General features: G+C 49.1%; 1 protein-coding gene across 1 annotated transcript; it reads right to left on the reverse strand.

The window, feature by feature from the left end:
* Positions 1 to 8,943: 8,943 nt before the first annotated feature.
* LBH (LBH regulator of WNT signaling pathway) lies at positions 8,944 to 20,949 on the reverse strand. Its single transcript, XM_062606001.1, has 3 exons — positions 20,794 to 20,949; positions 19,977 to 20,079; positions 8,944 to 11,440 (listed from the first exon to the last, which is right to left on the reverse strand). The coding sequence occupies exons 1-3, from the start codon at positions 20,817 to 20,819 to the stop codon at positions 11,237 to 11,239; spliced, it is 333 nt and encodes a 110-aa protein (XP_062461985.1). The 5' UTR covers positions 20,820 to 20,949; the 3' UTR covers positions 8,944 to 11,236.
* Positions 20,950 to 27,022: the final 6,073 nt, after the last annotated feature.

Raw genomic sequence — 27,022 nt, forward strand, 5'->3', positions numbered from 1 at the left:
CTATCCAGATACAGTCCAGGACCTACCAGAGCAGCATCCTCTTGCAGAGGTGGCCATGCCTCTAGCACACCACTCAAACACACCAGAACACTGGACAGACCTCCCTGGGTTTGCTTCCCCTCACTGAGGGCTCAGCATCCCTGGGGTCCAGCCATGCCCTGACTTGTGCAAGTCTGGGAAGCTTGGATAAGCAGTTGGTGTCTATGTTTCACTTAGGCTGCCAGCAGCGGGGTGGCACACACACACACAGAGCAGCACTGTGATCTGTGTTAGAGTACCTCCCAAGGGACCAAGCCTGTGACAGGGTTTTGAGCCAGGCACTGTCTAGACACAGGGTAGAAGGCACATCGGGTGAAGCATGTGAAGTGCACATGCATGAAACATGGGTGAGCCACGCTCTGGCATGTGCTGTGCATACATCAGGGCTGGAAGAAAATCGTCACGTACTATTTCAGTTTGCTTGTTTCAGACTTTGCTCCAATTTTAGCACAACAAATAAAATCACCTGCAAATAATAGTAATAATAAATACATAAATAAAGCCCTCTGACTGCAGCCCACTAGGTCATCTCACCCAGCCCAAATCTTCTGGTAAACAACATGCATAATGACAGCCATCGGGCTTCTCCAAGCGTCCATGCACATCTGTACTATTTAACGCCGCGAATGAAATCTCTATCTGTGTATAATGAGGAGTGCTCAGAGCAGTGACTCAGACATTCCGGCGTGCTTTCTTCTTGTCCTCCATGTGCAAAATGTAACTTTACTCATTTTTTCCAATGACTTTGGACTTTAAAAACAGTAATTAGCAAAGTCAGCTTGTTATCAGCTCCTGTCGTTAACCTGTCCTTCACTGCGTTCTGGTCACAGGCAATGCTTTGGCACTCATTTCCCAAGGCTTGCTTTTGTCTGGAGAATTAAGACAGACAAGTGAGGAAAATAGGTCCTAAGCCTGCAAGCTCTTTCGCACATCTTTGTTTAAAGCACTTGAACACTGAAGGAGCTCCAGACCGGGTCTTTATATAGCATGGTAAATAGCAGGCAAGACAAGAAATAAAACTTCAGAGGTATCATTTTCTCATTTCTCTTTCTAGTTACAGCTAGGAAGGATCGACAGATGCCAAGTGAAAATACCATAGGATCACAGAATCAGTGAGGTTGGAAAAGGTCTGTAAGATCATCAAGTCCAACCATTACCCCAGGACTGCCAAGTCCACCACTAAATCATGTCACTAAGGGCCTTGCCTCACTAACAATGCTTCTCCTACTGTGTTTTCACAGTGGCTTTCATTGCTCTGCTCACAAAGCATTTTACTACCTGTACATCACCACACACTGCTGCATCTGCAGCCAGATAAAGGGCGAATGGCAATCTGCTACTCACCACCGCTCATGGGCATTCAGCCTAAGAAGCATTTCAAAGGGTGTTAGAGAGCCTGCGTCTCTTGAGGAGACAGGGGAAGCTGCTGTTTCCTCTAGCACGCTGGTGGTCCCCAGGTTTTCTTCCCTGGTGGGACGGACTGGTTGTAAGACCCCAGTGGAGGAGGTTAAAAGATCAGTGTCCCTTTGAAATCCCTGGGAAGACCCTAGTCCAGCCAACCTGCATGGGTGACCCACCACTGGTAGTACTTGGACTGGCGTGTGTGAGAACAGAAAAATACTCAAGAGAAATGCTTAACTCTACATATGAAAAATTAGAGAGGAAAGGACAACTTTTGATGAATAATTTAGGTGATTCCTGGTTATTGGATTGTCTTTGTCTACCACGTCTTGCAGTGAAAATCTGGTGCATGCAGCAAGATAGTGCTACTCTGAAAGACCCACCTACAGCCAGAGGTTTCACTGGGAGGGAAAGCAGACACACGGGAGCGAGGGAACAAACAGCATCAGGCTCTACAGCTGGAGACAAAAGACAGGCAGTGTATTTAAGTCAGACTTCTTGGTCTAACTGCTTTCCTTTGCTCAGGTGGGATGAGCCTCATGAAGTTCAAGGGCTTGTGAACCTCTGTAGCTAATTTTGGGTTCAGACAGGTCAGAAAATGAGCTCACACACTGTTGTTCTTACACTTAAAACTGATTTCTGCCAACAGAGACACAATGTTATTTAAATCACATTTTCCAGGCTGAAGAGAGGTCTGTGCTACGTGGCCACACTTCAGGAGAGCTCTTGCCTGTGTCAGGTAGCATCTCCAGCACATGCGTGACCTTCAGCATGATCGAAGTCAATGGGATGTCCATGGGCTGGGCAGCTGCGAGTGGGATTGAATGTGGCCCTGAACTGGACCTGCCTGTGAAGTTCTGCCTTCCTCCCTTCCCTCCTCCCTCAAGTTAAGCCAGCACAAGCAGCATGCAGGTGGCACAAGCTGCATGTGCTTTGCCCCTGCAACCTCTCTTTCCACCTCCATCGTCTTCACTGCACATTCTTACCTTGTTTTCTTCACTCTTCCCATTCCCCATTGGGTATTTTTTCACCCTGTTGTGTCACTTCATGTCACCAACGCACAGATTTGGAGGTCTTTTTGTGGTGATTGAGGAACAAGAAGTTTACGGTGAATTCAGTCCAAGGGGTGGATGCAGAATGGCTGGTCACAGATGTACAGACCTTTTTATGCTATAGAAACAGAGCCATTGACATACGAAGGGGCAAACCTAACAAGGCAAAAGCACAGAAGAAACTAGGGGTGAGGTTCAGCTGATCTAGCTTCAGCTGCCTGAGAGTCGGGCATGCAAACTACAAGGTTATCTAGTGAGGGCCAGAGGATCTCCAAGAAGTAATTCTTTCCAGATAGGCTGTTAAAATGAATCAGTATCTGGAGGTGTTTACCTTCTTCTGTGGAGTACAGGAGGAGACCTAACAATTAGCTCAGAGTAGACACCCAAGTTTTGATTACAATGGAAGCAGTTCTGCATAGAATCATCAAATCACAGAATAGTTAGGGTTGGAAGGGACCTTCAAAGCACATCTAGTCCAACCCCCCTGCAATGAACAGAGACATCTTCAACCAAATCAGGTTGCCCAGAGCCACATCCAGCCTGGCCTTGGATGTCTCCAGGGATGGTTCATCCACTGCCTCTCTGGGCAACCTGTGCCAGTGTTTTACCACCCTCATTGTAAAATATTTCGTCCTCACATCCAGCCTGAATCTCCCACTTTTAGTTTAAAACCACCACCCCTCATCCTATCACAACAGACCCTTCTAAAATGTCTCTCCCCATCTTTCCTATAAGCCCCTTTTAAGAACTGAAAGGCCTCAATAAGGGTTAGCATGACTAGCCCAGTGCCAGAGTGAGAGGTGGCATCACAGGGTCTGCAACTGGGAGCTTTTTGCTGCCTCCCTGGGTGAAACTCAGCCAAATCAACTCTTTCCTGACAGCAGTGGCTCTGGAGATTCCTCCTGGTTAGGTTTCCTCTAAACTGACTGCTGCTTCATCACACCAGGAACTTCCCCTGGAGACAAATGTCTTAGGCTTATTGGAAGAGAAAGGTACAGGAAGTCACTGATGGCAAGCCCCTATAAAGCACCGAATATCCACTGAAGTTACATATTATACTTCATGCAAACTGTGGCCAATCCCATTTTAGTTACACAGATTTAACTGCCCATGTGTCTAGGGTTCCCACTGGGAAAAACTAGGAAGGACGCTGCGTGGAGAGGAGCAGATGGGCAAGATAGGGTCTGTGAAGCACGCTGCAGCAAGCAGCTCAGAAAGGCTCTGGAATAGGCCAGAACAGCACAGATTTCCATCTGGGAGCAGGGGCAGGGTGCACAGTGGCACCCAGCATGGCTCCTGCCTGCCACAGATGAGCACTTGCAGGATCTCCCGTATGCTGCACACAGGCACCCACAGCAAATCCAGCCAGGAACTGGCACCTGAGCACTGTGAATTTCAGCAAATCCCATTTCAGCTCAGCTCTGCACCCCATGGATAGGCAACTCTTGAGACTGAGCACTACAGAGTTCCTTTGTCCTCCAGCGCAGGGGATAATAACCACAGTATGGATCAGCTGAGCCTCATGGGGACTGATGAACCCTCAGTCCCTCACTCCCCTCCTCAGAGCAAGTTCATGCATGAGACCCTGCTCTAATGCCCCCTCTGCGTCCCCCTTTTGCAAGGGTATCCCCAATCCCATTAGCTGGATCATTACCAGGTGAAACCCATCCATTCAGTGTCAGAAGGCTGTGGAGGGTAAAGCAAGCCACCCAACTCCATCCAGCTCACCTCCCCCCTGCAGGACCCAGAGGTGTTGCCACACCAGCCACCAAACAGGCACTGTTTTACCCTGGGGAAATCCCACCACAGCTCTCTCTGAAGCAGGGGCTGGTCATTGCCCCCACAAGCAGCATCCAGAGCAGCCTTGACAGCCACGGTGCTGGCAGCAACCACAGTGGAAAAGAGTCGTCAGACCCTGCTCAGGAAGGCTTGTGCTCGATAAATATTTGTGGAGCTGATTGCAACCCGCCTGGCTCATGCTTCTGAATGCAGAGAACCTGTGGGGAAGAGTTTAAACCCCTCTAATACAGCCACCCTTCTTCCCTCGCCCAGCACAGCTGGAGAAAGCTGCAGTCCTGGGCTGTCTCCTCATGGAGCACAGTGGGAGCAGGCTATTGGCTATGACATGGCAGTGACCGTGCTGAGATTTTATTCCCATGTTTTCCCTTGCATTGATCCCCACCATCGCAGGCCGTAACCAAAGGCATCAGCCGATGCAACCCCAGGGGAGCTGCCTCGTTGCAGCTCCGTCTCTGCAGCTCGCAGCAGAGCTGTTGGCTCCCAGCAGGTATGGCAGGGCATCATGCACACCAGCGTGTGCCCATGAAGGCAGAAAAGTTTGGAAGAGAGGTACTCATTGGCAGGAGGCACTCTGGGAGTCACAAAGCAGGAAATACCTGGGCTCCGGAGCTGGCTGAGGGCAGAATAAAGAAGGAAGCACTGAAAAGAAAAGCCAAGCTGCTGTGACATTTTCATGCTTGGCTTCTGACATCCTCTCCCTCTCGTACACTTGACTTCCTTGCTTATTTTTATCAGATGAAGCTGATGGTCGCTGCTACGGTAACCCTGTGTGGTTACGGCTCTGGCAGTGAACAAGTGCTCAAATGCATGTTTCCTTTGTGGCTTCCCACCCCGCTCAGTCTTCCCACCCCTCAAGGCTCTCAAAATAGTGTTTGACTCTGTTATGCCTTAGTTGTGAACGCTGCCTGTTGTGATGGGCAGGGGTTCACCTCTCTGGGCTCTGCTCACTTGGCCCACCAGCCACTGCTGTCTTTCCCCTCTCCTTGACCTAACTTTGCTGTCTTTGGTGGGTGAAGTACAGGTCTCTGACCCCAAGTATAAGGCTGGGTTTTTTTGTTTTGATGTGGAAAAAGCACAGAATAACTCTTCTAGAGCTGATAATGTGGGTTGGGGGAAAAACTCTTCATCAACAGGATAAAGTCTGATTGGAAAAAGCAATGAAAACTTACTTCTTTTGCCTTGAGCCTACTCAAGGGCTTCCCACCATCCCTAGGTAGTGATGTCCCATATCTGGGTGGCACCAGAGCCTCATCGGGGGATTTATATGTGCTCCAGCCCTACCCAAGACATCTCTGTTGATGGCATTCCACTAGCTCTTTGTACTTGAAGACACTTTCAGGCTCTGTAGTCCTTCCCCACCTGGTCTGTCTCCAGTTCTGGCACCCAAACTGCACCAAGGTATGACAAGCACCTACCCCAGGATTTCAGCTCCTGCTGTGACCATTGGCACAGCATGACAGAGCAGAGCCCTACTCACCCCTTCCTCTGGGTGAGCTTCCACCAAGTGAACATTTGGAGCTGTGGAGGTGACTGGGTGCATCCTTTGGGCATGAAACCATGGACCTTCAGCAGGGCAGCCCCCCACTGTTGCACCTTACGACCCCATCCCAGCCTCCTCCCCCTTCTGCCCATAGGCTCTTCCTCATCTTCCTCATTTGGCAATAGCTCTCCTGTTCTCCAGCTCTGCTCATGGCCGCCTGCACACACGGTCCTGGGCATCCCCAGGGTGAAGCAGGTTTCATCTGCACTCAGTTCCTTTCTAGGTGTTGGGCCTGAAAACTCTTCCCTTCCCCTCCTAGCAGCAATGCTCACAAGCTTTCAGTTTTGTTAAGGCCAGTTGGAGCTTACTCCAGCAGAGCTGCTCTCCAGCCGGGCTTGCACTGCCTTTCAAAGGTGAATGGTAGCTGGAGCTGTAGCTGTAGGAAGGAGACACCTTTTTAACCAGAGCAGCTGAAAAGCCAAAGCCACTGTTCTATTGACATTGATGGCAGCTGGGAGCAGCTGGGCAGAACTGCAGTTCAAGGGAGACCCCATGCTTTTGTATGCAGCCCTCCTGTGCAGGTACCAGCCTGACCCACCCTCTATCCCAGCTTCTCAGCAGGTGACCCTGAAGCACAGCAGTGATGACCTTGTAGCAAGATGGGTAGAAATGAATTTGCAATGTGGTCCTGGAAGCACAAATGCATTTACATGGATGCCACTGACTGAGGGGGGGGAATTTGGACATGTGCATAACTAAATGCTGCAGTGCTGCTCTCAGGTCCAGGTATTTGCTCTCCTAAAACCGCTCCTTTTCTGTCCAAACGTACACAAAAAGCCATCATTTGAACCATGAAACATCCCGAGCTTTTCTTCTCAAGCAAGGATTTAGGGATAACAATTGCTCATGTACACAGACATATTTGGGCCCACGATGGCTCTTTGAGAGCTCAGAGCAAATGCATTACAGGCCATTGCTCCTCACTCCCTTGGTTTGTTACAGGTGACTAGGCTAACATTTGGGGGATTGTGTTCTGATTTTGATTGTGCTTAAGGGCATCTCAAAGCAGATCAACATCACAGGGATGAAACTCCATGTCCTCAGCTCCTGGGAGCTTCCTACAGGTGCTAAATTGGGAAGGAGACAGCTCACCTGAAAGGCAGTGTTGGTTCTTTTGTTGCTTGCAATGAGGAGGAGTGTGGTTTCACCAGAGCAGGACTCGGACCCACACTAAGATGACATGTACCCAGGGGTGGCTGCTCCCCATGTACAGCGCTGGTGGTGAATTATCTTTGTGCTCATGGACAAAGGCTCTTTCTGCCTAGCTCTGCCCAAACGTATGCAAAGCCAGATGCCAACAGCTCATCTGCAGCATGCTTCAAGTGACTAGGCATCGACAAAACCAGCCACAAGTGGATACACACCAATAACAATAAATGAAGTATTCGAGAGACTGAACACAGGCTGAACTAAGCAGGGCAGCAGTGCACAGCTTGCTGTGTCATCAGTTGCAAATAGAGGGCAAAGCTTCGAGGAGGACAAACGCCTCAAGTTTAAGTAAGGGCCAGGAAAAGAATCATTGTTCCATGTACAAAGAAAGGTCCTTATGCCACTCAGCAAGTTCTTGGGATGACTCAGGGACACCCATTCAGCAGCAAGCCCATTTTCATCTGCTGATGCCAGTCCATTGGCCATAACAGCTAGAGCAGGGGACCAGGAAAGAGCCCCTTTCCCCATCACTCTCCTGCCAGCACTGCTCCAGGCTCATCCAACAAAGACCCTCAGGCACAGTGAGCCTACTCAAAGCCATCCTTTCTGCTCCAATCCCAAAATAGCAGGATGCATCAGGAAACAGCAAGTGGCTTCCTTCTGGCATGAGCCTGAAAAACCTGTTCCCGTGAAGCACATTGCAGACAAGTTCAATTCATTTGCAGTTTCCATAACCAGTGCTGTATTTTAATCAGAAACTTTCTAGGGCAGGACTAAACATCTTCATTCATTTCAGACTGGTGCTTCATCTGGGAAATGGTGCAGCAGCTTCTATAAGTAAATACACACCTAAGGAGGGGAAGAATCAAGGCATCTTAGCTAAAGCTTGGAGGAGAGGCAAGCTTTAATATTGCATTTATGATATGGTCTAGAACATCCATGAGAGTTAAGCATTATACAGTCAATCTTTGAACTGTGAGGCTCATGTTAAGCATTATCTCAAATCAAGCATTAAATCTGAGGGTCATTAGTTGGTGCATTTAAACCAGTCTCATGTAAACATAACGCCCTAACCTCAATCCAGCTTGTTTGCATATGTAAGATTAGAGCCTGTTACTTGCTAAATCACAGGAACTTCTCTCCACATATCTGAAAGACAGGGGCATTCCAGGGAATCTGCTTCTTATTGCCTGGTTTCAGTGGAAAATTTAATCCCATTAAGTGCACAATGTGAGTTACTGAATCCTGACAGGGTCAGATTTCCACATCCAGCACACTGCCTTGGTACCAAAGGAGTTCAAAATCGTACTCCAAAATGCCATTTCCTCCAGGTCTTCCTCTGGCAGCACTATGAGATAGAGCACACAGTCACTGGTGAGTGGCAAGATCCAACCAACCACTCAAGCAGAGCTGACCTGTAGACCCAAACCAGCCAAAGCAGACAACCCCAGGTAGCTCAGCTGAGACCCTTACAGCACTCAGCATAGCAAAGCTTCTCTTCATGCTTGTTGCTCAGCACAAGCAGGGAACATGCACAGGTACTGCTTTAGTACTAACAGCAGGAACTAATAACCTCTGCTCTCCAGAGGTTCCTGCTCTGAAAGTGGTAGACATAGATTACAGGTACATAGTTATAGATATAAATACAGATTTTTCCAGATCCAGGATGGAATACCACTTTCCTGCAGCCTTTCACCCAGCAGTAAGTAAGCAACTGTAGGAAGACAGAGGCAAAAATGCTGCACCTCACCCTAAATTGATTTAGGCTTGTAATCCCATGGGGCATGCTCTGAGGTCAGCCACATCCATGAAACAAGTATCTCCAAGTTCACAGAACAGACTCGACTGATCTGCATTAGCCTTGCAAGTGAGTACACCCAGACCTCAAACACAAGGACTGGCTACTAGCTGGAAGGTCGACCATCCCAAACCCGCTTTGGCAGTAAGAACAGAGCCAGAATATTTGGAAAGCATTTTCAAACTTTATTTACAACTGTCACAGTGACAAAAATGTAGTTTGAAAAAAATGCTAGCTTCTCCCTGAGGCTCAAAAAGAATTACAGAAATATAGAATGTATATCATACAACAGGAGATTTACTGGAGTGCTTTGTTCTTTAGATACGTTCAACAACAAATAGAAATATACACAATACTTCCAAAAAAAAAAAGGATGCAGACAGAAATATGCAAGTCTTTAGGGCAGACAGCAGGTCTAAAGTCCAAGGATTGCCATCTTGCTGCTGCCCATACGGTAATATCTTTGATATACAGCTTTGACTTGGTGGTACAGACAGTAGAGACCAATAGAGAGTAACACTTAGAAGTAAGATGACTGGCTGGTATGCAGGTGTACAAGCTCATTCCAGTAAGACAGCAAGACTAGAACAAGTGTTACAGGTACAACAGCTGAATCCATCACTAGAGAAAATGGTATCACCACATCATGACCGTCTGGTGATCAACTGTCCACCAAGACAGGCAGGGAGCATGTATAACCGGGTCTGCGTTGCTGGACTGGAGACCAGCCGCAGTGTAGGAACACTGAATTTCTCCTGCTTTGTGCTAACTCCTCTCCAAACTCCTATCTGTCCGAAACAGTTATGCAGAGCTGATAAATTATTGCCATTATGTTTAAACACAAGCAAGACAAGACTAAAACAATCCTGCCAATATGTTAAAAGCAGTTCCCAACCCCACCAGCGTTTTACTACTCATGAGGTATTAAAAATACAAATACACACATGTCCAAATAGATTTTAAAAATGGAACCAGTTATAAGCAAAGGGGGGGGGGTGGCACTGGGATTATTATGAAAGTTTGGTTAAGGCCTTGACATTTCTTTTTCTCTTCCATGACCACAGATTTGGTTTAGGTGGTACCTGTTCTCATCCTATCCCAAGACCAATTGGCTCCCAAGCTGGTCCCCAAAGCTGCAAGATCTCTTTCCAGCCAAGCAGCAGGTTACCCTGTCTGGCAGCAGACTGGCCTCCTCCCCAAACAGAGACAGATGACTTCTCCTTGAAGCAGGATATGGTGAAGAGGACACAACCACAGACTCTGCAAGCCACTCTGCAGCTCATGAATGTTTTCCCCTTGCTATGAAGCAAAACCACATCTTGCCTCAGGACACCCAGGCTTATCCTCTCCCAACAGACCCCTTCTGCAAACCCCCCTTTCCCTGGTGATCCACACTAGATCCAAGTGTTTTGTCTTCGGATTACCTCAGGTCTGGCAGTGCTCCCTACTATGCACACCCCTACCAGCTTGTCCTGCAGTGCAAAGCTGGAAGAGATCCCTCACCCCAGTTCTCTCAAGGCCATTGACCAGCAAGCCGGAGACATGAAACCCTACAGCCTCATGGACACCAAGGAAAGGAGGCTTAACCTCCACTCTCTGGCTTTGGGAGCTGTAAAGATGAGATCAAAGCAGCCTCAGCAAATAGGAGAGGAAAATCTGAGGTGTTCAAACCCATGTGAGCTCTCGCTGCAGACAAAAGCATCTTTCCACCCGATGCGCATTACCTCACGCTAACCACCGGCAAGATAAACTAGGGCCTCGCAGTAGAGATGACAAGCAGCAGCCTAATATTACCCTGCAAATACAGCTGTTCAGCAATGAAGAGTCTAAAGGCAGAGGGGAAGAAAACAGCTTTGGGAAAAGTGGCTGGAAAACAGGCTCAACAGCAAGAGCAAGAAACCCAATTATTCCTACGGACGTTCACGTTACCCTAGGAGGTGCCAAACTGGGGAGAGCTACAGGCTCCTCATCAGCAGAGCCTTCAGCCATTCCTCTCTACGGACACCCTTCCACCCCAAGACACACAAATGGAAGCTGTAAGAAAGGCAAATCTGAGGGATTACAGCTCTGTTCTCACGCTTGTAGCTGGAGGCAGCTCCGGATGGAGCGCTGCCACCTCTGCCTTTCCTCCCCCTCCCCGAGCCCCCCCCCCCCCCCCCCACCGGTCCCTCGTGTGGTCACCCTCTGCCATGTGCTTGGAATTTCACTGCTGCCTCCACCTCGGAAAAATACAGACAATGATCTCGAGAACAGCAAACATTTCTCTGCGTTACTTCCTTCCTTCCTCAGGAGGTCTGGTGACACCGAGGGCTTCAGTTCTCAATACAGAGAATTACAAAATAACTAAGATCTCGCAGGTGCAAAGTTGAACTTGTCTTTTCCTTTAAAAAGACTTTCAAAAGAAGCGTGGCTCTTCCTTCCGAAGGGTGCAGTCCCTCGCCTTTCCTCTGATGCCATTTATTGCTCCTTGTTGTCCTTCTTTGCGTCTTCACAGTTCTCTTCTTCCTCCTCTTCCTCCTCCTCCTCCTGCACGAGGAACTCTTCGGGTGGCCATCTAAGCTCACCGCTCTCCACGTCGCCCTCCGTCGGCTCCACCACGATCGAGGGCAGGCGGTCCTTCAGCTTACAGTAGCGGTCAAAGTCGGAGGGATCGGGAAAGATCTGAAAGAGCCAAGAAACAGCCTGTGAGAGGGGCTGCCTTCAAGCAGTCTTAGCCAAAATCCAGCTCAAGACACCCGGCTCCCCAGGGCAGACTTGTCTGGGCACAAAGTAAACCACTGGGTGATGGAAAGACTCTTGAACTTGGAAATAAGCTTCTCTAATCTCTGAGTACTGGAAACGAGCGCTACCCAAGAGGCTTCCAAAGCACATGCTTGCTTGGATAGTGCTCGGCAAACAGGCACCTGCCCTTTTGGATATTTATCCAAACACACCTCACCCTCACCCACTGCTTCTGCATTAATGCTCCTGAGTTTGCACACAGAGCTATCTCGATCAGACAATCTGAGATCTCATTTCCTGCTGCTGGTCAAGCTGCGCAGAACAGGCTTGTGCTCCAGGTTCTGCTGCTAGAGGGGAGAGGAGGCACATGGCAACCCAGTGCTAGGGCAGTCCAGACCCTTGCAGCAAGGGCCTGCATCTGGTACCTCTCCAGAGCCACAGCTCCAGATTGAAAGAAGTTCAGCTGCATTTTAAGACACAATTTTAGTAGTGTTCTGCATGCTACAGCTACCACACTTAAGCAAACTCAGCAGAAAGACACTCATTTTATGGATGGGTTGGAGACTGAACCATATTTCTTCAGCAGGAGGTACCTGCAGCACAGTCAGCAATTATGCACTATATTGTTCATGCAAGGAATGAGGACCCGTTATCTCCAGCACCCCGAGATGCACAGAGCAGTACCTTACCCATTCCATTCCACATGGGTGCACAAGCTCATACACTACAGCAGCACCAGAGCCCACACTTGGTGGCAGTGCCAATAGTATGCACACATTGATTCTGAACTGAGGCAAAGACATGGGAACAGGAAAAACTGCCAACTGCAGTGTTAGCAGGAGCTTTGCATGACTCAGATCACAATGTGAACTGAAGAGGTTGCTGGTACTTTTAAGGATGCCCTACTAGGGGAACAGCTTCAAACCCCAGCTCATCCAGAAGAGAACTCCTAGGCAACAAGAACCAACTGCCACATCAGAACCCCTGTGGCTGGTAACCAGAGTATTAAACAATTACCATCTCTTTATTTTAAATAATTTTATCAGAGTGCCCATTTTGCTTTACAGGTGTCTTTAAACACCCCCAAGATAATGACAAAATGTGTTTTCCCCTCAAGGTTGCAGATGGGGTGAGGAGTCAGGCACTGTACTTGAATTCAAGTGAGCTGTAAGAGCATCTTTGCAGGGAACAGCACTACCAGCCTCAGGCATGCTGCTCACAAGTACCTCAGTTTGAGAGCAAGATCTGATGTGCTTTGATCTTTGTGGCTCCAGTTACAAAAGCTCCCCATCAAGGAACCCTAAGCATTAACTATGAAGTATCATTCTCCTCATACCAACCGTGCAGGTACCCACCACCTTGGTAAGCCCTGGCCCAAACCCCAAAGTGGAACATCGCACCAACTTGCTCTTCAGCCTAGCAGCTAACACCACCATTATATCCTTGCCAATATACTCAGTGTTCTACTGTCCAGCTTCTTCCTTGCATCCAAAGCTTTGGGACAACCAGGTCACCAACATGAGAAAGCCATTGGGTTACTACTTAATGCAGCCAGACAAGGTTAACTGAAGGAAATGCACAACTAGGGCTGTTCACGCACATCCATCTGGTCCTGGGCAGGGTGGTGCAGGAGCCCAGCTCCCACTGTACCACCCACCTTCCATATGCTTTTCAGGTGCACAAGAGCAAGGGAGGTCTTTGAGAGTGGCCACATAAACGTGAGCATTGCAGGATAAGCTACTTGCTATTAGTCACCCCCAGCACAACTGTTTCTGGGAGCTCTGTGGCTTCTGCTCGGCCAAACAAAGACAGTTTCAGATATGTGGTGCATTACTGGAAGTTCAGTCAGTGGCTTTTAAGCATCAACTCATTATCTAAACTCGGGATAGGAAAAAAAAATACCCTTGACATTACACGGTTTAGAAGGTTGCAATGGAAAAAAAGAAGTGTGGTTCAGGAGGTTACATAAGCTGATAATGTCATGAAAATAGCCTCCTGTGCAAGAAAAATAGGAGTATAATAATTAAGCTAACCTTTGGCTGCTATCATTTTAAGCACATTAGGTCAAATTGGAGCAATTTCTTTGAAAATAGCCTGCCAGGTTTTTTTTCCAGAAACTAAGTAGCAGTCACTTCCTTACAAACAAATGCCCACAAAACATGGTGTGCAGCTCTTTTAATACTAAAAAACCCCAGCACAATCTTATCTCGAACAGCTGCAGGACAGGCCGAACCCAAGAAGGTCAGGATTTTTTCCACTAAGTCATGCTTTTTAATCGTCGAGGCAGCACGAAGGGAGATGTTGCAACGGCGCTTTCAAGGGGTGTGGACGGTCAATGGAAAAACTACAACAAAGGCAGATTTCCTCACATGTGACAAGCAGGGTGTCGTGGCAGGCCAAGCATCGGGACCAAAGAAAACAGGCTTTCAGATTAAGACTGAGCTGTACATCTGGGGAAGCTGCAAGGAAAAGTTAATCCAAACCGGCCTCCCCACTCACCCCAAAATAAGCTGCCCTGCCAGGCTATTAAAACAAGCAAGCACCGGTTTTCTGCTGCTCTGCACCAGCGGTGGCACGCTGCATTTGCTGGCCCCGTATGCCCAATCTGGTCCCACTCCAGATTTACACAATGGGAAGGAAAAACAACAACTTTCAAGCTTGCAGCAAGGTCCTCACTGGGAATGCTGCAGCTCAGCTCTGACCTGTGAGCTCTGCACCCTTCTGCACAGCAGCCAGGACAGCAAAGCCTGCCTATGAGCCTTTCTGTTCACAGTACCCAGCTCACGCATGTGGGAGGAAGACTTTGCATCTCCCCACCACCCAAAGGACCTAGCAGCAAGGGGTTAGCTTCTCCTTGTTCGTCAGAGGGAGACACCTTGCACACAAATGAAGTGGATGCCTATCTCTAGCTGATCCGGTCACTTGATGGGGAAGACAAGTGACAGCCCCCAGCTGGTTGTGGAGGCTACCGAAAACCAAACTTAGCAGCAATTCAAAGACCTCTTACACACCTCCTTGCATGATGCAGCATGAGAAGCTGCAACTGCTTCTGCAGAGCTCCCCTTCTGTAGCTGAGCCCCAATTCCCAGCCCCCTTTTCAACACCTTTTGAGCCCAAAGAGGACATACATGTTCCTTCTTGCACTACTCAACACAAACACAGGCCTCTCCAGATGGTGTCTTGGGAACCACTCTCCTCATGGACTGATTCAGATCACCTACAAATCAACCAAATTCCTGCCTCGCAGCTAGAAAGGACAGGGAAAAGCAGAACTCTAAACAGATGCTTGAAATGATTTTAGATCATGTTTGCCTCTGTTTCAGAGGATCCAGCTCTATCCTTGAATGAAGCCTTGGCAACAAGAATGGAAAGTTTTCATTGCCCTGGGGAGGCTCATACCCTCTTCTCAGCATTCACAGGGATGGAGAAACACCAAAAGCAGGACACTGTCAGACAGTTAAGAGGATTAGCTCAGCACTACGATAATCCAACTGACACTTGTAAACTCAAAACAACTTCCACATGTGTCCTCCATACCAACACCCATAGTTAAAATGCTTGTCTCCCCTCCCATGGGGATGAAAACTATTTCAATTCTATTACAGGGAGACTAAAGCAATGAGATCTTTCCAAATTAAGTTACTGTCTTAGGGGGAAAAAAAGCTTTGCTTCACTATCGTAATACTATCCAAGACTGAAAAGGCTATACTGAGAGGCATACCACTTCAGGTACAGAATATGCCCCGATGTACACATATCACTCAACCTCACAGTAAAAAAAGAAGCTAAGTTTTGTGCCTCGCCAGCAGTATCAAGCCAATATTCCAAATCCCAGGTCATCATTTCAGCTCTCAAAATGAAACTTCACTGCCATTGAGAAGCATGGCAAGCTCACTTCAGGAAGTACTTAAATCATCTCTCAGTGCCCTCTTTGGAGGAATTTTCCAGCTCTAACAGTGCTAATGCCTATATTTACTCACACAGCAGTCATGACTCGAAACAGAGCTCCATCTAGTATGCACACAGCAGCCCGTGACTCAGGTTTATGAAATATGACAACTCCCCAGTCACAGATTGTCCTATCTTGGAACACAGTGGCAGGGAAGCTTCATACATCACAGCAATTTTCCATCAGAGGAGCAAGGTATCAAGCAGGGAGGAAAACACATGCACCGAGATGTAATGAGCTGTTGTCTTCAGTCTGCATTTCAGTGGAACACTTCTTTGCATAGCATGGCTGCGAACATGACGAGTTTTGGCTCTGTTTATCCCATATCCTGCTTCTGCCCTCATTTAACATCCCAGACCCTGGAAAACACATTGACTCAGAATACACATCTACTGATCTTGTCTAGTAACATGCAACGGATGCGCTGTGTGAGCAAGTTATCCTCAACTCGCTTGCTAACCCCATCTTTTTGCAGCCCAGTCTCAAGAGCTTCCATAGTAGAGAGCACCAGCTCTATGACAGGACTTCCCCTGCACACATCAAGGCTGCACAGACATGAAACACCTACAAGCAAGCAAGGCTATTAGAGGAAGTGCAATTTCCACCCTTTGCCATCAGCCCTTGGAGCAGTAACGTGACAGTCCCACAGTTTAGGTTGGGAGGATGTAGCAGATACAGCTTGAACCCCTCAGCATCAAGCACCACAGCTCCTTGGGAAAGTCAGTGCTTCACACATGCTGGTGAAGGTGTTGCATACACCAAATTACTACTTCCCCACCAACAGAGACAACCTGAGCTTTCACCATAGACACTGGATAGAGTATTAAGCCTATTTACCTAGATTCAGTCTGGCATGATTCACAGCTAACTGTAGATGTGATTAACCTAATGATGTGATCATGACCTAAAGAGCTCAAGCTCCCCATGACAACCAAACCCCAGCTGATGGCATGAGGCAAGTTGAGCCTCCACAGGCCGATGTCCTAAAAGGGAACCTAAGGTCCCACAGGACCAGCAAGCCAGTCTGCAGCACTCAACTCAGGACACAGCATTAGCTCAAAATAAAACACTTGGGGCATTAAAGTGATTTCAGTTGTGCTCAGACCCCACTCCACTTCCAAGAAGCAAGGCAATCTCTTGACAACAGCTCCACAAAATGATTAATTCAGCCTTGGTTTCTGTAGCATCATTTGTGCTGCTGTGCTACGGCAGCAGAGGACAAGCTGACTTAGTGCCAAGGAGGCTTTTCAGAGAACAGGTATACCGAAGGGCTAGGAAATAGGAAACAGTAGATTAGCTCTGACTGGCAGTGAAAAGGACCCAGCTCAGTGGAGACTGCCAGGCAGGAAGCCCGTGAAGCCCTCCATAGGCACATCTGTTTGTAGCAGGGGCATCTTGAGCCATCAGTTGCATTTCAAGGAGTTTTTTGTTTAGTAAGTCCCATGGGAATTATGGGACATCTATTAAGGATCCAGAAATAGCTCTTCACTGCAGGCACAAGACCCAGCATGACATCATCTCTAAAGCTGCATCTTCTGTTTTGTCTATGCCACCTTGTTCCAAGATTAATGCCCCGATTTCACCATTCACTTCTGCTGAGGCTAAACCACCTTCAGGGGGCTCAGAGAGCAGCTTTACAGCGCAAATACAGTAATAAAAGCTGCTTTACATACAAAGATTTTCAAAGTAGCACATTAGCTTACAAGCATTTTGCATATTAACTGGAAAAAGGCATTTCTATGCTGAGGAAGCGCATCTTGCAAGTGGAAACATACAAATTACTAAGCCTACACACATACGACTTCTGCAGTCTGAGTTTTTTCCACATCAGTGCTTAAAAAGCAGTGATGGGCAGCCCAACAAAGGCCAGGAAGCTTCACTGGGGCAAGGTGCACAGCTTCAGCTGATCTCTAGGCAGACACTCCAGACCATGAGCAAAGGCAAGGGGGTAGAGAAGGCAGAAGGAAGAAGCTGACAAGCCAAGTTCCCTCTGTAATCAGTGAGGCAGACAGGAGCCCTGAAGTTCAGTAAACTCCACAAGACAGAGGAATCAGATTGCTGAAGTTTATACTCAGGGTATGGGTTAGTTTCCTCAGTTTGCTTCCAAGTAAAGGCAAAACCACTTTGGAACCACACTGCTGGTAGGACAAGTCTGTCTGTAGCAGATACTAATGTGCTTTACAGTTCCCACAAAGCTGCTGCCCATTTCCTCTGCTCCAGACAGTTTCATGTCTGCACATGGTAGCAGAAGCAGCCCCCAAGCTCACAGCTAGCATCTTATGGACCACCTCCCAGGCAGTCCATGCTCTGCACGGCCTGAAGAGGGCTATTCTGAACCTTGGTTTGAGGTCATCTCTGCAGCAAAGTAAATCCCAATTCTACTGCTTGAACATGAGAAACCTTCAAAACTGGAAGCTTGCCTCTCCCAGTTCTGGCTCCACTTTTTTGCCTCTCATAGTCAGCCAAAGGCTGCTACACTCACATCACAAGTGCCCAGCTGCAGATGAGCAGGGGAAGATGTTGCAGCTTAGAACAACAAGCCCCAGTGTAGGAGCAGTCATGCTCCGTTAGCCCTATCTGGTTTTAAGTTATTGCACTACAGCCCTCAGACTAGCAGAGAGTTTTCAATGTACCAAACTCTCTCCATGAGCAAGATGAAGCACAAAGTGCCAAAGTCTGAGATAGAACAAAGAGCTCGTGATGCTATTTACATCAGATTTGTCCTTGCTGTTTTAACTTGAGTTTCCAGCCTTTTAAGGATGCTTTCAACTTACCTTGATTTACACTGTGATATCCTCAGCCAGAGAAGGAAGGCAGGAGCCTGCTCCCCAATCCTCTTTACACTAATCTGATTTAGAGGCAGACCTTGTACACAGCCCACATGCTGCTAGTACTCCATCAGGATCATCCACTTCAACACCTCACCCATTCCTGCCAGCAGTTTGGCTTACATCAAGGTGAAGCACCAACAGGCAGTCCCCAGCTATTGCAGGCATTTGAAAGAAGTCATCTATGACTCGACCACTATATAGAGAAGAGATCCAGGATGCAAAAGTCCTGCATAGGTATGAGTTGCCAGCATTTATGACTCACATACCTTCATGTTCAGATGATCTACTTAAAACTGAACAGGCCTGTTCCCCGATTATTCCAAGCAGACTTATCAAGGTCATTAGCATCAGGGAAAAAAACCTCGCTGAAGCAATCATTAGAACAAGCAGGGCACCTACATCCTGTTTCTCACTGGAAAATTTGTATAGGTAAATAGAAGCATTGACCTGACTGAGCTAAGCTTCTTCATAAGGTGACCATAAAAGACAATTGAGCATCCCATACAGGCTAGTTTGGTTGCTTCAGGTTTAACAAACACTCTCATTGCTGTACAGGAAAGAAAGACCATATGCTTTCCACTAACTCAAGCACTGAGGCACAGCACAGGTATAAACCAAACAACTTGCACTATCCAGATCCAGAATTCTGACCAAAAAAAAGCAACGCAGCCCCTCTTCCTTCCCATAGCTTTGGCCGGAGGCCCCTAAGTTCAGTTGATTTCATGCTTCAGTGCATTGTTGCTGCCTTGTATACTGGAATATTTACAAATAAGCTACAACAGCATGCCTCATTTGAATGCACACTTAGAGCAACTGCCTCTGTGCAGGTTGTGTAACATCTGCAAATGAAGAGAGCCCTGCATCGGGATCTGCCAGTTAAGAGTCACCCAACACACAGACCAGATGCGAGTCAACTGCATGCACACATTGCCTGTGTTAAATCCCATCAACAAGTCTCCTGGAAGAATAGGAAAACATGGATCTAGTAGGCTAAGATGCACAACTTGCCTTTTGATTAACTACAAGCTAAGAAACGAAAAGGATACTGAGACTAAAGGATTAAGGCTCAAGCTAGTTTCCAAGACCACATCTTAACCCCACTCATTGATCTAGAGGTTAATAGCTAATGACATTGTTCAGAACTTTCAGAATGAATGCAGCTCATGCCTTCAGGCACTGCTATCTCCAGTGACATTTCAAGGCTTGTTTAGGCTGTCTCTGGGCTCCACCATGTCTTACAGAAGAGTGTTACTCTCTCAAATAGGACCGTGAGTCTGGATAACCAAGAAACAGATCCAAACATTCTAAGTGCCATATAAAGAACTCTCCCCTGCTCTAGGCAGGTCATCTGTATGCCATGCTGCAGATACCTCAAGAGCCCTCTCAGCCCAGTGAGCGGTGCAAACCCTTCCTTAACACTTCCCCTGTCTCCCACCGAGCCCCCATAAACACTGAATATGTGGGGGCTCAATCTCTTCGGAAACAACCAAGTCCTTTGCCAATCTGGTCTGATACCAAGTGATATTTTAGACAACCATCTCCTGCCAAGCAAGCATTCCAGTCTGTTGACTAGTCCTCACTACAGCAAGACCTGTGATTAGGTCAGGCTATGGAAAGGTACATTAGACCAAGTCTGCAGTCCAGCCCAAGCAATTCCATAGGGGATAACTGCCTAAGAAGCTGGCAAAGCACTTACCTGATAGGACAGGCCATCCTTGCGGGGGCTTAGCCCAATCTCATCCATAGCTGGGGTGTTCATCATCACTTCAGTCATTTCAGCTGATCTCAGATAATCAGGGCTAGAAACAAAAGACATCATTCAAATGCTCTGAAGGGCTCCAGGAGGACCAAGCAGGATTTAAGTAGCATCGTGATGGAAAAGCAAGCAGCAGAGGCTGTCGGCAGTCTCTTTCTGGACTCCTCTTTGCTGCCCCCTTTAAAAGGGGGTGCAAAATCTCAGCACCTCGCAAAACAGCGCTACCCCCCGCCCCTGGGAGCATCTCCCTGGCTTGCTCCCCAAGAACAAACCCCCGAGAACCCCCCGGGAGGCTTCCAGAGCAGGGCTTCACTTCTCCACTTCCTCCAGCTCTGCCCCCTAAGGGGGGGTAAGTAAAAAAACACTCAATAAAGTGCGAGCGCTGCGGGGGTTGGTCTTTTTCTCCCCTTTCTTTCCAAGCTGCGGTGTTTTAGCTCCCGCTGACTTATTTTACAACCTCCGGGACTTCCCACACCAGAGGCTCGCACGGCGCCGATTCCAGCGCTGCTTTTCCAGCCTAAATGGCATTCCCAGCTCGAGAAAGTGAAGCGAATTCCCACAGATCGCGGCTCATCCCGCCGCTGACACCTCTTTTTCCCCTCTCCTAGGAAAACACTTTCCAGGGCCTCATCCCGGGAAGAAGGGGCTCCGCTTCCAGCCCTCCCCACACCACAACAGCGGTGATCCGCGACCTCCCCCCCAACAGCACCCCTGTGCGGGAATCGCTTGGTACCGGTTAACCAAGAGTAGCACTCACCAGGGCAGGGGACACAGCACAGACATGAAGTCCCGGCGGAGGCTGCCCCGAGCCCTCGGGGGTGCGGGAGGCGCGACCCCGCAGTCAGCGCGATGCCGGCGAACGCTGCGGGACGATCGCTGCGAAGCGGTTCCCGCTACCACCCCACCGCGTCGCTGCTGCTGCTGCCGCTGCCGCCCGCCTGAGCTCTACGACCGCTGCCGCGCAGCCTTAAATGGCTCCGGGGGGCGGGGCCTGGCCTGAGTCTCCGCCCCCCCGGCTGACGTCAACATTTTCATGAATGGCTTCGGCGCGCCCCGCCGCCTACAGGGGGGTTGGGGTGAAGGGCACGTGCCTCGCGAGCGGGAGGCGGTGGCGCGCTCGGCCGGGTTCGGCTCGGCTCGGCTCGGCTCGGCTCGGCTCGGCCCGGCCTCCCTCGGTGCCGACAGGAGGGTACCACAGTGGGGTGCCGGGAGGGATGCTCCCAGTATCGCCCCGAGCATCGCCCGTGCCTGGTTTTGTCTGCAAGCGATGGCAGGGGGCAAAGCCGGCTGGCTCCGGCACAGGCTCCCGGCACAGGGAAGCAGCAGCCCTGCTCCTCTCCGGACACTCCCTGTCCAGCCCCTCGAGCTCGAGTATAAGCAGAGCGAGAAGCTTCACGAGGCAGAGCTGTATTTCGCAAAACGATGTGAATCAATGAGTGGAAGGTGCAGGAAAAGGAGATGAACCCATTTGCTTGCCCAGGAAGCACGAGCTCCTGCCTTTCCTTCCCGACATTAAACTGCTGGAAGGTAAAATATGCCCTTGGGCAAAAGGTCTGGGCACCCCCAAACCCAGCTGAAGCCCAGGCTGTGCACATCCATCACTGACAGAGCTTGTGCTGTGCAGGGCAAGGCCTTTGGCCACAGGATGAAAGAGGTTCCCCACGGCTGCTGAGAGATGCTGGGTGGTTCTGGGGACTGCTCAACCCTCTGTTTGCCCCTCCCAGTGAGCAGCATCTTGCCCTGTGCTGGCAGGTAAAGTTTAAGGCAGTGTCTGGTTTTGCTCCACCTGTGGCTCCACACTGCTGCTCAGAGTTTGCCGGGGAAGCAGATAACAAAGCACACAGCTACAAATGCTTTTTGCATCATCTCCAATCATAGAATCCCAGTCTGGTTTGAGTTGGAAGGAACCTTAAAACTCATCCAGTTCCAAACCCCCTTCCACTAGACCACGTTGCTCCAAGCCCCTGTGTCCAACCTGGCCTTGAACACTGCCAGGGGTGGAGCAGCCACAGCTTCTCTGGGCACCCTGTGCCAGTGCCTCACAGTGAAGGCAGGGCATAGAGCTGCTGCAGCACTTCAGACACGTGTCTATGCACATGGGTATACACACATCATTTGTCCCTTCAAGTGCTTACAAGTGCAAGTTCAATGTTCCTGAAGGGAAGCTTTGCCCTCAGCTCCGCTCAGCCAAGCCCCAGCCTGTGTGTAGCTGTGTACATACATACGTGCATGTGTTTCCTCAGACCGGATAATTTAATCTTCTCAGATTCATATTATATAACGGGAGCGCTTGTGGGTGTTTTACATCAAGCTGCTGCTTTGTGCCAGATCAAAACGAATCACAAAGAGCTGACCTAGCCCCTGTAGATGTGTGGAAATGCAGGTGGGTGCGAGCAAGCTCGCTGCGAAGGGCCACTGGTAACCTTCCATGAGCTTAATGGGAGGGAGGCAGCAGGGTGGGCTCTGTGCATGCCCTGGTCCGTTGAGCATCCTGATAATGAGGTTTGGAGCTGGGGAGAGAGGTAAGAAGACAACCAAGTCTCCAAAGTGCTGGGGAAATGGCTCCCCTGTGTTTATCTGGCCTGGCTGCTGCTTTGTACCCCAGGACACACACGCTCATGCTTACTGGCTTTGCTAACTTCTGCCCTAAGAGAACACAAAGATTTCATCAGAAACAGGCCTATCTCCCTCAGACAGACACATACTTGCTATGGATTTCCTGGTCTTGCCCATACAAAATAAAAGCCAACAAAAAATCCACGTGCCCCCAGGTTCTTCTTGCACACAGAGTTCTCCCTAAATTCTCTTCTACACTTGGCAGTGCTTGAGGCTCAAGGTTTTCTCCTCCTTGGAAAGCACATCCCTTTAAACATCTGATTCTTGATACACCTGAACCCCAAAAGGGACAGGACCGGGGCTCACCCTCCCACAGCCACCACTGAGAAAAAGCAGCTCAGATCAACCCTTCGCCCATGTCCTCTGCACACTTGCCTTGCCATCTCAGCAGGTAGTTTAGAGGTTCTACCCAGTAACAGGCTTTTGGAGGGGGGAAACCAACCGAAATCCCTGCTCGTGTATGTGCTGAGGGTGCAGGCTACTTCCCAGCGACTTGGTGAGAACATCAGCCCCAGCCCCAGCTGATTCCCATCGGGAGGCCTGGGGATCGGTGAGCTTTTATTGCTCGCTTTGGCTTTAAGCCACAGTGAGATTTATGTGTGTGATTAACCATAAGTGTGTTAATAGTCCTTTTGAAAGCAAAGGCACACCTCCCGTGATTTCCATCAGCTCGGGTGCTTTGCTGGAGCAGGGGTGGCCTCGTTCCCTCTCCTAACTGTGATGTTTCTTGGGTGAGGTGTGTACCAGGAATGCTGCATCTTTGGCCCTTCCCTTGGGGAAAGTCTTTGTGGAGATACCCAGGTATCCCAGTGAAACAGGGTGCTTTATAAGCCTGGGAAGATGTTTTCCATGAAGGGGAGGTGTCCTGTAGTAGCTGTGCCTCCTTCTTTGCTTGCCTCAGGCAGGCATGAAAAGCTGGGGCTACAGAGGTGGAGCAGGAGGGGTTTTGTACCCCCATCTGCAGTTCCTACCTTAATAATAACCAGCTTTCCATTATAGGTAAGCCTTTATAGCAATGTCTGGGCTGAAAGTGGGGGAGCCCCATTAACCCTGGAGCTGCTGAGCCACTGCCTTAGAAATCCACATGTCCAAGCAATCAGTTTTCATTAAATCCCAGATGCTAAAGGCCAATTTCTCACTCCTCTCGGGATGCAAAGCAAGAGAAGTTTCCTGCCACCCATAGCACCACAGCCATAAAGCAGTACATGGGAGGAGAGAATAAAATGGGATCAGATCAAAGTGTTTAATTGCAAATGAGAACCAACCACTGTGGTCTTCCTCTGCTCCAGGGACAGAAGCAAGATGCAAGCACTTCAAATTGCCATTTTTTATCCTTTTATTGTCAGCCAGTTCTAGTAAATGTAGCCCAGCCTGCCCTGGTTTCCACTTCTTTCCTTGTCTCGAGTGCTCACCAGCCCCCCGTTTCACTGCTGCATGTTTTTGCATTGAACACTTGGCACTAAATGGTAACCTGCAGGCAGAAACCTTAGCACTTGAACTCTCACCTGGGGTAAACTCATTTCCAGGGCACTGAAATGATTGAAACCAGATGAGCCATTATGTGTTGTTTGGTTTTTTTTTCTTCAGTTATTTTTATAAATCTCTGTAATATTTTGCTTTTATTTTATAAATCTCTATGATAGTCCTTTTAGGACAGCATAAACCAAGAGGGGACAAATAAGGGGACAAATAACAGCCTTTTTCACTTGTACATTACGAATTGGCAGCAATCTAGGAGGAGCAGCACGCTGGTGTGGAACAGACCATCGCTATCCCCCCACAAGGCACTTGTGCATAACCAGAGCCAAGGAGAAATAAAACTACTGGGGGGTCATTTCCCCAGGTTTTCCCCTAATCTGCTTGCAGTGTAAGGGTTTTCATTGCATTCACCTCCAACCATGCAGCTATTACCATACCACTTGCCCAGACGTAGCACAGGGGCTAACCATGATAGCCATGGGGCTGAGCATCCCTGCAGCAGCACTGGCATCCCAACCCACCACAGCCGTGCACCTTGCCACCTCCCTTTTGCCAAGGGGGTAAGTGAGGCTGCGTGAGGCGACGTGACAGGCACAGGGTCACCCCTGAGGTCCCCTCCATTCGGGAGCGGAGCTCGCTGGCTCTTGTCTCCCCGCCAGCATCACGAATCCTACAGGGAAAGTTTCCTAGTGAAAAAATAAACTCTTCCCACTCGGAATTTAAAAACAAAACCATGGAAACATTTCTCTCCATCCTCATGTTTCGCAAAAAGCTATTTTAGCAAATTTAAATCTGGGGCTTGGCTTGACCGGCCGGTGCCCTTTGAAATAGTTGAATCCAGGCCATTGCCACAGCCATATCGGAGCCAGGCATCGAGCTCCAGCTTGCTGACACCCAGGGCATTAAAGACCCCATGTCAGCCGACAGGGCAGGGGTGCTCAGCTTCTCCCTGATCCCTGCTACCTGCATATGCAGTAGTTTGCTTTTCTGCCCCCCTTATAAATAGGTTGCATGCCCAGGGATGCTCCAAACAGGTTGAAACCACTGCCACCCGCAGCCTGACACCTAGGTAGCATCATCAGAGACTGTCCCATATGCCTCTGCCCAGCAAAACCTTCCTTAAGAGGCATGGTCTTCTGCCCAGACAAACTCCAGACTGTCCCTGCATGGCCCTACCTGCACCTGGCCTGGCATGAACCCTCTCCTCTCCACATTTGTGGCCCATGGTCTATTTATTTCCTAGGGAAAAAAAATAGGCTCTCACGGTGTCATTCTTTCCAGCCACTTTCCGCACAGCATTGCATTTCTCTGTGACTTCCAGATGGTGTTTGAGCATCAAAACTGACTCAATGCACGGCCATCCTGCCCCACACACGTGGTTGTGAGGTGGGCTGGGGAGCAGAGAGGGAAAATGGGATTTGTGCCCCATGTCAAGAAGAGAGAAGGATGGATACAGCTGGCAGAGCGGAGGGCTTTGATCTTATGGACCTGGATGGGCTATGAGGGGCTGGGAATTGAATCTGCTTTTGCAAGGTCACCTTCCAAGGAAGGAAAAGGGATGTTGGGGCCGAGCCTGCAGCCCTCCTAGGCTGGCCTGGGGTGGCTCAGCAAGTTTCCATCCAGCAAAGCCCTTAAGCTTGTCCTGATAATTAAGTTTGTGCTTAAGGGCTTTACAGAATTGGGGTCTTTACTGGCGCAGTGACAGTGCTGTTGATAACCAGGGGAGAGTCGAGGAGGTGGCGACGGAGGGGAGGGAAGGACGGAGGACACAGCCGAATCTCCAGCTCAAAAACCCAAAATAGGGTGGTTTTCCCTACGTTTCTTCTCCATTGTTAAAGACAGCAGAGCTCCTGAGCCCCATGTCCACCCCGGCCAGTATTTTACTCGGTATTTCAAGGCCCTGGACATGCCCCCACATAACCTACAGACCTCCTGGGCACATCTGCCACTTGAGGCTGGTCTCCATGATGGGGACAAGGGGAAGGCGATGCCTGCAAAGCTCTTCCCTGCCTTTCTATGCAGACACAGCACAGAAATCACAGAGGATAGGGAGCGGGGCTGAGGAAGGGGGTATAAATCAGTCCATACCCTTGCTTTCTGTGCTGTTAGTTTCAGAACCATTTTTCAATAAGGTCCACTGAGGAGCAGAGAATTGGGCTCAAAACTCTGACCATGGGTGTTTGATGGGGACTCGCATGGTTTAGATGTCCCACTAGCACCTCCTTCAGGTGCCTGGAGAAGGAGGTGTCATCTCCATCCCTCTGCAGAACCCAAAACTGTGTGCATGAGGAGCAGAGCCCCATGTTCAGAGGAGGAGAAGGCATCTTCATTGGTGTGCTCTGGAGGTGCACTGAGGACCCAGCGCCTGCAAGGAAGGCAAAGGAAGGTGTGACATCTCGCCATGGCTCCAGATCATGCCAATACAAAAAGGCACACTAAGAATAAAGAGTGTCTGGCTTAGTATTTATGTTCCATCAGGGGAAGTGAAATGCATTTTGGCTGGAATCAGTGTATGGAAGATACTTTCATTTAAAAAATGGGATCCTTTACTGAATCACTGCACTTCCCCTTTTCATTTCACTATGGTTTTACTTATTAATGGGTTTGTTTTGGTTTTTAACAGGGTGTCCTGCTGGTATTTATTTCCCTTTCTTAATCTGTTGGTCAGATGAGTGGTTCCCTGAGAAGAGCTGACCCTGGAGGCAAGACCAGCCCTCCCCACTGTCTGGCAGCTCACTTGCTAGCACCAGGGAGACAGCAGGGGCCTGAGAAATGCAGTTCCCTGCCTAAGAGGGAGAGTGGCAATGTGTAAATCCAAGCATCAAGAAGGCACCAAAACACAGGAGCTCACAGAGGAATTTATTGCTTCTGTAGGACCTCATCTCTGCTGT

Source organism: Pezoporus occidentalis, unplaced genomic scaffold, assembly GCF_034315485.1.
Source record: "Pezoporus occidentalis ecotype Australia unplaced genomic scaffold, CSIRO_AGI_Poc_V1 ctg93, whole genome shotgun sequence".
NCBI lineage: Eukaryota > Metazoa > Chordata > Aves > Psittaciformes > Psittacidae > Pezoporus > Pezoporus occidentalis.